This window comes from Salarias fasciatus, chromosome 17, assembly GCF_902148845.1.
Source record: "Salarias fasciatus chromosome 17, fSalaFa1.1, whole genome shotgun sequence".
In the NCBI taxonomy this organism is placed as follows: domain Eukaryota; kingdom Metazoa; phylum Chordata; class Actinopteri; order Blenniiformes; family Blenniidae; genus Salarias; species Salarias fasciatus.
The window spans coordinates 15632197-15642843 of NC_043761.1; the positions used below are offsets into that span (position 1 = coordinate 15632197).

General features: G+C 41.3%; 1 protein-coding gene across 1 annotated transcript; it reads right to left on the reverse strand.

Moving 5' to 3' along the window:
• Positions 1-4231: 4231 nt before the first annotated feature.
• On the reverse strand, positions 4232-6902 carry LOC115404671 (NXPE family member 3-like). Its single transcript, XM_030114075.1, has 5 exons — positions 6474-6902; positions 5552-5844; positions 5239-5309; positions 4862-5056; positions 4232-4779 (listed from the first exon to the last, which is right to left on the reverse strand). Exons 1-5 carry the CDS (start codon positions 6900-6902, stop codon positions 4232-4234), a joined length of 1536 nt encoding a protein of 511 aa, XP_029969935.1.
• Positions 6903-10647: the final 3745 nt, after the last annotated feature.

Sequence of the window (10647 nt, forward strand, 5' to 3'; positions counted from 1 at the left end):
ATTTCTGCTGGTTCATCATCTGACAGACTTGCTTCAGCTAGGTGAAAAGAGCCCTCTAGTGGCTGGTACCCATTAACAACGAACTGGAAAGCCAGGAATTTAATGTGTTTATATGTAGTAGGGTTGTGCGATACTCCAAATTTTGGTATCGATCCAATGCCATGTAAATACTGGGCCAGTATCACCGATAATGATACCAATCCTTTTTACTATTTATTTTTTACATTTTTAATTTTATTTTACATACATCACATGTAGCGGTTTCACTGTCTGATGCTATGAAGTAGTTCCTGCTCCTCTTCCTCATCTTAATGTTGCCATTAATGAGCCAGTCTGTCTGTTTGATCAGCGGCAGAAGGGGAGGAGCACATTGAGAATGAGTGAGGAGAGAGAGAGGAGAGCGTGATTTGTAATTACCTTACCAGGACAATTAAGCACGGGATGAAGATTTTAACCAAATAAAAGAACAAGTTTTATTAGCTAAAACAAGAATACTACAACAATGTCAACATTTCAATATGAAATAATTCCTTTTGCCTTTTTCACACTAAAAATATCAATACTAAAAATAAAACAGTATATAAAAATGTACCAATATCAGCAGTGCAACAGAAAATACTATTACCCATAGGTATTTATGAAAAATAGTGCAGATAAGGTGCAAAATACTATTGGCTCTTTGGTCTTTTGTCAAAGAGCTTATGCCCCGAGGTCCCCTTTTTGGCCCTGGATATAGTGAGTAGTTAAATAAATACCCAGTATTTAATAACACTGGTAACAGAAAATACCTAAAAATGTACAGCAAATAACACAATAAATACAAAACTTTAAAACACACATGCTGGGTGAAAACAACCACACAGCATCTGGTTCAGAGTAACATGATTTAAACGACTGCTGTAAACTACAGTTGGCTGTCATTCACCACCACCTTTGACTCTTTGCTCTCAAAGCCCTTAACAAATTATTCCCTGAATAATCTATTGTTCCCTTTTGTATATTTTCCTCAATATTTTAAAGGTTCTGATCAAGAAAGAGTAACATGTTCACATTTTTCCTTTCATCACACTTCTTCTTCTTTGATGAACTGATTGTCCTGACTTGCTGAAAACTCTTTCTGCAGGGACTGAAGTTTTTTTTGCAATCTTGCTCATGGATGGGAATGCTGCTTCATGCGTCACTGTTAAAATGACATCTTTGACCACCAATTGCACCTTAAAAAGCAACATCAATTTGTGCTGTAAGTACCAAAACCTTAAAGCTCGTGTCCGGAGTTCTGAAAGAGAGAGGTTTTTTTTAATCCAACATCTGGAGATTCCGCCCTCCCTCTGCTTTCATGAGCGACCAAGCCACGCCCCTTTAATTGTGCACGCGAATTACCTGTCGGGTGAAAATGAGAGCCTCCGAGTCCTCCAGCATCCGACACGTTTAGCTGTTTACGGTGGATGTTCAGCAGACAGTGGATATATCCGAGGTAAGCACGGTGGCTGCTGCAGAGCTAACTCACCTCTGCCTGGATGAGTGCGTGTGCTCTCTGGCTGCGTGCACACTTTGATTGACAGCGCGACAAGGCGGAAGCTCGAAATATATTGGCTGACGTTGACGGCGCTTTTTCGGATAACATGGGGGTCTATGAGACGAAGGCGAAGCTCATAAACAAATTTTTATATTGCTTTATGCTAATTTTATATTATAGTATCGAACCAGATTGACACATTGAAGCTCTGTTAAAAAATTATACATACATTGGAAACGAACAGAAACTCCGGACACGAGCTTTAACGTCACTTTTGTAAAACAGCTCCCTGTTGAAATGCCTCAGGCAGAGACCTCCATCTCTGTGTCGGGGGTCTGTTCGATTGGGGCTCTCCCTCCTCCTCCCTCAGTTTACTTTAGAGCTCTCCATGCTCTTTTTGGTGAGCTGCTTTTAAATATGGACGTTTGGTGGTGATGCAATGTCTTTGTTCTTTTTCTGTCCGCCATCGCTCTCTCTCTCTCTCTCTCGCTCTCTCTCTCTCTCTCTCTCCCTCTCTCTCTCCGTCAGGGGTGGGGTACAGAGTGCCGAAGTGAGCTTTTTGCACACAAGGGCCGACAGAGAGGCTGCGCTAACAAACTCTACTAGGAGTAGAGTTACTAGCAGTAAACAAAAGAATCGATCTCAACGTGCTAAATATCGATCCGAAACCAGTACTAACTGTAGTATCGATACTGTTGATATTTGGATCGATCCGCCCACCCCTAATGTGCAGTTCTCCTTCCATGCAGTGAGCAGCAGTGGTCAGGGCAATGTGGCCTTTCTGCACCGTCTCTGGAACTTCAAGTCAAAATATTCCATGGCTAAAAAAAAATAACATGAATTCTTCTGAGTTAAATCATTTAAGAGATGTTTTACTTGTCAGTACTGTGTAATGTTTATAAAAGAAGGCTCAAAACTGGACTCATTGACTGACCAAGCCATTGTTGCACCCTTCAGTTCATGTTGAGGATGAGATGAGAATTAAAATTTCAGGAAAGAAGTTCAACTTTTAAATTGTTTGAGTTACATTTGTGCTTTGAATTTTGAGGTTTTAACATCACAGAGGTGTTTTAATAATTGGAATGAATGCAGAAGAACCTATAGTTGAGGGGACAAAATGTCCCCACAACCATGGGAAAACCAGGCACAGTGTCATTTTTGGGGACATTTTTTGGGTCCCCATGAGGGGAAACAGTGTTTTCTTGACAATGTTGTTGTTACTGAGAAAAGCAAACGTGCAAAAACATTTCTTTGGGGTTAGGCATTGTTTTGGTCTGGGTTAGGGTTAGGGTTAGGAGTTAGACATGAATGGGAGTCAATGGAAGCAGTGTTGGGCACAGCTAACCAAAAAGTTAGCTTCGATAACCGTTCTTCTGCGAACTGAAAAGTTAGCTTCGATAACTCTAAACCGATAAACTGCTAAAAGATTTAGCTGAAGCTAACAATAACCGCTAACGCCTGGTTCACAAAGGACGCGTCACGCGCGGAAGCGGCAGCGCCGCACACCGAGTTTCGGATCGAGCTCCTATCTGACGGTTCATAGGCGCGGGGCAGCGCCTCTATTTTCTCCGCGAACCCCGAGCGCAGAGAGCGCATAGGAGAATTTTGTTGACGTCGCGCCAAGACGCAAGCACGTATGTGAGTCATTCAGATATCCTCGGAATCTTGAGTTCCGGGGCTTTCTAACAGTTTTTGAATTGTTTCAATCGGACAAACGGATCGGGAGCTATAAGCATAACAAAATCCATGTTTTTTCAAAACAATTTTCGGCGTTTTTTAACGCAAAGAAGAGACTTTTCATTACTTTGCACAGTAACGGAAGCACGTACGAGAGGCGTTCAAGTACCCTCGGAAACCAGAGTCACTAGTGTATAAATTTAGCGGAAGCTAATTAGTCCGCTAATGTTTTTCAAAGTTATCTGAACAGCTAATCCACAAATGAAAATGTTAGCTTCTCTAATTAGCAGTTAGCTGATTAGCGGACTGCGCCCACCACTGAATGGAAGGTCCCCACAAGAATGGGAAACCCAATTTGTGTGTGTGTGTGTGTGTGTGTGTGTGTGTGTGTGTGTGTGTGTGTGTGTGTGTGTGTGTGTGTGTGTGTGTGCATTCACGTTTGTGTTTGCATGAAGGGGTGTGTGTGGCGCAGATAACTGGATAATGAACAGATTCACTGCAGCATTTTATTATCTGCATAGTTTTCTAACACAAAGCATCTACAGTTAAGTACTTAAAAACAAACACACATGGCGTCTCATTGGATGAGGGCACTGACGAGATAAAGGAAAGAAGAGTGAGAAACAATATGCTCAAATATTGCTGAGGCAGCCAGTGGTCATGGTTAACCACAGGACTCAGTTGGCCTCACTGTCCAGCGATGGCTTGACATTAACAAAATATACATATATATTGAAGTGTAACATGGTTGTCCGGAAACTGGATTGAAGATGCAAGACAAAGCCATGACTGGAACATAGTTTGCACATGACTTGAACGTTTAGAGCCTTTTTGGCAGCTGAATTGGTAAAATTATCAGAAGGTAAAAAGTCCTTAGCTGTCACAAGTGAGGAAGACTGTTAGTGCTCAATGTCTTGTTTGATCACAAATTCTGCAAATAACCCTTTATTTCAGCATATAAACCCCCCACAATTAAAGAGCATGTTCATTACAACTCTTCCTTTTTTGTTTTTTCATAAGAAGACAACATATCCACCCTTACTTTGAAGGGCAAATATATGACAAAACAACATCAATCGTATTCTTAATGATGGGACGGGGTGGGTGGATGTCATGCTTGAGATAGTGAGCCACAGTCATCTCCCAGGCATCCACGAAATAAACATTCATTCCCTGAAACATGGTCCTGAGTATCTTGTCACGTTGCAGTGAAGGCCAGTCACTGAAAAGTATTGAATAGGGCGTTGGAGATTGCTTCAGGTTTGCTGTCCGGACAATAACACGAGTATCTGGAGCTCTGGCTAGCAGACGAACAACTGCCTTGCGGATGCTCATTATCCGACGGATGTAGTACTTGATGGGGAAAGTGGTAAAATGTGCCCAGACACCAATAACTACTACTGTGTTCTTCCCTCCAGTTATTCCATCGAGTTCATTGGCAACATAACGTAGCTCTGTCACTGCTGCAGGCGCAATGCGAAGAGGAAGGCCATGGCAGCGAAATGTCACAAAGATGTTTTTGACATAGTCTAGAGCCAGGTAAGGTCCGCACTGCTTCATGTTGTGCAATTTATATACTTTGAGATCTGAAAGAGTTAGAACAGAGCAGAAAAAACTTATGATTGACAGTCAAATTGAAAATGTGATCATTTCTTTCAGGGAAATTACCTGATAGTTCTGAAGAGAGGAATTCTAACCACTGCCTGACTGTAGAGTCTCCATACATGTGGACCACCTTGTCTTTGAGGCACTGGCTGATGGCAGAGGCACTATTGAACCGTTTAACTGTGCTGCCACTCAGTGAACTCCACAGACCTTTGTAATAGTAACCAGCAGGTCCAGGTATGTCCTTGTTGGTCTTTGCTGAGAGCTGACCTATCAAAAGATGACACTGTGTTGATATATGGTTACATCATTATAAAATTAAATATTTAGTTTAATTTGATAATCCAATCATTTTCATATGTTTTCATCAGCACATGCATCCATTTTTAGACATTAGATTGTAATCAGGGCATATTGCCACAAATAAAAATTGAATTTACCTTTCATTGTTGGAAACACAGTGAAATGAGCAGGTCCTGAAGCTGGAATACCAACATTCATGGTGACACCACTGAAGCAAAGCAAACACATCAAAATGTTTATAGTACAATGCTAAACACCTTTCAGTGATTTGAAAACTATTCATCAAGTTGTAGCTGTGCCTTCGTTCAGACCGGTGCTGCAAAATTATCAATTGAAATTTGAGTTTTCAGGAGACTCTTGCCCAAAACGTGTTATGATTGACCTTTCATCCATTTTCATCAAAGGTAGTGTCATTTCAGTTCAAGAGTCATTGAAATGTTAACTACTCACTTTTTAAAGAGTATGTCCTCCTTGGCCTTGGGGAGTTTTTGGTTCATGTGGAAGTGGTTGATCCTGGCATCACAACTCAGATTCTTTGGCTTATAGCAGAACCACAGCTCACCTGTATTGAGGTCAGTGTAGTTACACTGTGGCTGCTGGGTTGGAGGCAGGCATCCGCTGCATATGGTTGTCTGAGTCAGCGAGCCTGACTGAAAAGTGCTGTAGAAGTCCACTCCATTAGGCTTTTCACTGACAAACCAATGCAGGAATGGGATTGCCTCACTGGGATTTACCAGTGTTATCTGATTGAACACAGAACCAAAGCCATTCAGAGCCAATCACTAATGTGTTGCTGAATGAGTGAAGCAAAAAGCAATGAATAGTGATTGAATTATTACTTTCTGTCCGACACTGAAATCAATAATGGCTGTGGTATAATCTAACCAATATGACCGCATCACCATATACATGATTTCTAGTGATGTAATTTGTTTTGCAACACAATGCAGATGTCACTGTCGAACTCCTGCTGAATCCATCATCAGTTGTTGCTTCTGTTCATCAACTTCTGATCATGATCATTCTTGTTGTTATTGCTTGTTAAAAACAGTGAGGTTGACTGTTGTGGATGAGGCACTCTCCTAGCACATAAACTGACATTGCACCCTGACCAATCTGTGGCCGTCCATTTGCCAACATCACATTTTCAGCTCTGCTCAGCTTATTTGGAGCCACAGCCAAGTAGTTCCTAGAAATGCATCTGGCATCAGGTAAAAACACATAATGGAAATGCCTGAAAAGTCAAGTCAAGCCGAGTAAAGGCTCGTGGAAAAGGGGCTGGTGTGATCGTTGGTATTATTGCAAATGTTATATGTGCTGTCAAGAAGGTAAAGCTGACGTCACATTTGTTAGACCAGAGTGAACTTATTACCTCAACCTCTGACTTTCCTTCCCAGGGTAAGAGGAACACAGCAGAGTAGGTGCCATTGAGATGATCCACCACTTGACCTGCCACACCTGCTTCAAGTGTCTGGTTGTGCAGCCGAGCCAGTAAGAAATCTCCTCCATGAGTCTTGGGACGACCGTTAAAGTCAAACATCTTGATCATGACCTTCAGCTGATCCCCAACGAGCCACGGTCCACCTCCTGACCTTGGGAGAATGACAAAATTGCTGAGGGCTGCGTTGCTGGTGTCATTCAGTGAAACAGGAGGTGGCACAGATGGAATATTTGGCCAAGCTATGGAATCTAAAAGAGTGTTTTCCTCATCAATCTCCTCGGGAGACAAAGGTCGGAGAGTGCAGAAGTTTCGATTAGAGCCTGCATCACTGGAACCTCTTATGTTCTTGAATGGAGGCATCGGTGTTCTCTGAAACTGGCAGAACCAAAGTAGGTATTTTCACTTTATGGAGGCTTTTCCCTTAATGCTTGATTTAAACACATTATTTCCAGTGGTTCTTAGATCCAACAACATCACTTAAAGTCTGACATGTCAAACAGGATCCTCAATGCTTTCTAAGTTCTCACCTTCAGAAAGTCGATGTAATAAAATATGTAGACAAACAGACTCAAGGACAGAAAGATGATGCTGGACTTCAGCAGTCCTTTCCAAGCTCTTTCCATGATGGATTCTGTTTTCCAAGTTTATCTGACGAAAAGAAAAGAACAAATTAAAAGAAGGCAAATCGTAGGTGTAAATCATGAAACTGTAAAATAAAAAATGTAGGGGGAGAATGGGGTAAGTAGTGCCAATTTTTACTTAAAGTGACTTTTACACAAGGGGATTACAGGAATGCCTGCAACTAAAATATGTTCATATAGTTTAGGATGGTGTGCATCCCTGGGAGCAATCACTTTGGATCTTAAATAAACAGTGTGAGAAATATAGCTTTGGAAAAAAAAGTGGTTTTGTGGCACAACTTACCCCAAGTGCGTGGTAACTTGTGCCATTAGTCAGAATACACTGGGGTAAATTGTGCCACTGATAACTGAAGTTAAAAAGATAATTTTAATATCAAAAATGATAATGCTTGATAAAAAAAACAAGACAAATTCAATACAAAAGTACTTGTTTAATGTTTATTTAAAGTTTTAAAATCATCAAAGGCCAATTTGCTTCAACAAGGCCCAGTGCCACATCAACACATGCTAAGAACAAAATCAAAAATCAAAAATGAGCACCTAACTGCATCTGCATCTGAATATCTTCACAGATTCGACCTGCTACTGGACATTTCACTTGTCAGTGCTGCAGTGGAATAAGAACTTGCGCTCCCTTCTGACTCTATCACCATACTTTTATGGTGTGGGAAATTTTTTAAGCACATCATCTAGAGGGATGACTCCATCATTCTCTCTAAATGTGAAGATGGCCTTTCCATCAAAAGGCCTCATAACTTTGCTTCAGAAACTTTGAAAAGTTGGAACCCTGTCTGTCTTCCTTTTGTATCTGTGTGGCATGATGGATTTTGATCTGAAATTAAGAATGACACATAGTTTTAGTGATCAAATGGAAGAATAAGATGTACAATAACAATAAAATACAATAAAGTAATATATAGTAAACAGTCATAAGTTTGGGGAAGTTGTGCCAGTGGCACAACTTAACCCAGGTCCTTTGGCACAAATTACCCAAGGCCCACCATTTTGAAAAAAAATGCATCCCCCAGCTGCTCTGAGCTAGCATCATGTTAACTGTCTAGACTCATGATGTAGCTTACTAAAGCAATAAAACATGTCTGAAATGTTTTCAAAGTTTTCTATAATTGTTCAAACACAGCAATCAAAAAACCTTAACCATGGAAATTTTACTTTGGAGGGCAAAAAAATGTTTTTTGAATTTAAATGTGCTTACCTCTCAAGCTATGTGTCTCCTTTTTTTTGCAAGATGAGCGGAATGGACGCTTCTTCAAAAACATGTGGTTATATGACCAAAAATTACTGTGGTTTTCTAAATAATAGGGGTGGCACTACTGGCCCCTTGGCACAAATTACCCCGCTCTCCCTAAATATATTTCAGAAAAGATATTCAACAGATTCCAAATTAATTCCTTCAGTAATCCAGTGCAGACCAATGTGTTTAGTACAGTTAAAGCGATCCATCCAGATTTAAAAAGAACATGAAACCACGAAGGTACAGGTGAGTGACTTAGCTTAAAGCGATACTTCAACATTTTGGCAAATTGGCCCATTTAGCGCAATTTCTTAGTAATTTGGAACAGCATACTTACTTTTTTGGCGAGGGCGAGCTGTTGTTTATTCAGAGGTGAGTCGGGGAAGGTTTTCGGGACGGACACAATGGAAGTGGATGGTATTTTTGTTCCCCCTCATCAAACTCATCAAATACACAATCCAACAACCCCAAAACACTTTGGTGGACACGTTTTAATCCGCACATTCACTACGCTGTGTAATATTAATGCAAAATTACCAGATTGAGTTGTTTATGCGAAGATTGCTAAGACGGAACTACTTACTAAACATGGCGTCTGGGCGTAGCGATTTCAAAAGAAAAAGTAGTTCCCATTATTTTGCTTCAGTGTCGTAATGCTACAATATTATTTGTTGGTGTTCCACAGCGTAGTGAATGTGCAGATTATAACGTGTCCACCAAAGTGCTTGGGGTTGTTGGATTTTGTATTTGATGAGTTTGACAAGGGGGAACAAAAATACCATCCACTTCCATTGCGTCCATCCCGAAAACCTTCCCCGACTCACCTCTGAATAAACAACAGCTCGCCCTCACAAAAAAAGTAAGGTTGCTGTTCCAAATGACTAAGGAATTGCGCTAAATGGGCCAATTTGCCAAAATGTTGAAGTATCACTTTAAGCTAAGTCACTCACCTGTACCTTAGTGGTTTCATGTTCTTTTTAAATCTGGATGGACAAAAATCTAAATACAAAAAATGTTTTGATCACGAGTCTGATAATGCTCCAGATTACTTTGCTTCAGCAACTCAATATGTAACATGATTTCTGTATCACTCTCTTTCGTTTACTTTCTGTTTTTTCCTCCTGACTGTCTGCACCTTCCAAGAAATTCACATCAAATCACTGAAAATGGAGGTGTTCTTTAAAATGTCAAACTGCATTTAATGAGTCCTATAAAACTTTTGCCAACAAAAAGAAACAAAAAACAAAAACAAACAACCAAACAAGAACACTTTAATCTGAAAAATGCTCAAACATTTCAAATGCAGTCAGAGGACTTTTGATTTTGTTACTGTTCAGTTGGAGGAAGTTCGAGGTGAACCATGATTTTTATTTCTGAGAGACAGTGGGTTTCTCAGAGGGGTTGAGAGAATGAAGCTGGACTTAGTGGAACGTTAGAGCTGGGTGTTGTCAGAAAAGCAGTGAAAGTGGATCCCAAATTTACAGAAAATGTGACCAAGTGGAAAATGATCGATGATAAAGAGGAAGGGCTCCAGGACAGAGCCCTGGGGTACACCTGAACAGACATGGGAGGACTGTGAGGTAAAGGATTTGAGTTGGATGAAGTGAATACGGCCTGAGAGGTTGGAGTGAAACCATTCAAGGGTAGTGTGAGTCATGCCAACAGAGGAGAGGCTACTGAAGAGGATGGGATGAAATATGGTGTTGGAGGATACACTCAGATCAAGAAGGATGAGGATGGAAAGTAAACCGGAATCAGCTGATATGAAGAAGTCATTTGTGATCTTGAAGAGAGCTGTTTCAGTGCTCTGGCAGGGACGAACACCAAGCCTGGAACTGTTCATAGAGGCTGTTAAGGCCCGTCCATGCTTCACATGTCCGCCTGGGTGCGTATTGTGTGTTGGTCAGCGTGACGTGAAAATCGTCATGAATTCCTGTCCGCTAGGGTCTGCACGGATCGGTCCGTGGATGTCCGCGCACCAGCCAGATATTGAGACCGCGTTGCGCGCAGGTCGCGCAAAGCACCACAGCAAACAAAATTAGTAGTTACGAAACATAATTCCAGTTCTACAAGTGTATGCATGCCCACCTACGGGCTTTGCTATTGGTACTCCTCTCGGCGCCAGCCAATCACTGAGACAAAAGGCCGAAACCGATGCGCCAATCCTCGCTGCGCGCTGGCACACTGCCACGCCCCTCACAGAGGGTATATC

Bases quoted from the DNA above. Each gene is read 5' to 3' on its own strand.
- LOC115404671 (XM_030114075.1), bottom strand. From the start codon at position 6,902: ATGCCTCCATTCAAGAACATAAGAGGTTCCAGTGATGCAGGCTCTAAT. The intron at 5,845-6,473 runs GTAATAAGTTCA...GTGTTCAATCAG, and splicing joins AAGGAAAGTCAGAGGTTGAG to ATAACACTGGTAAATCCCAG. The intron at 5,057-5,238 runs GTAAATTCAATT...GTCAGCTCTCAG, and splicing joins TGTGTTTCCAACAATGAAAG to CAAAGACCAACAAGGACATA.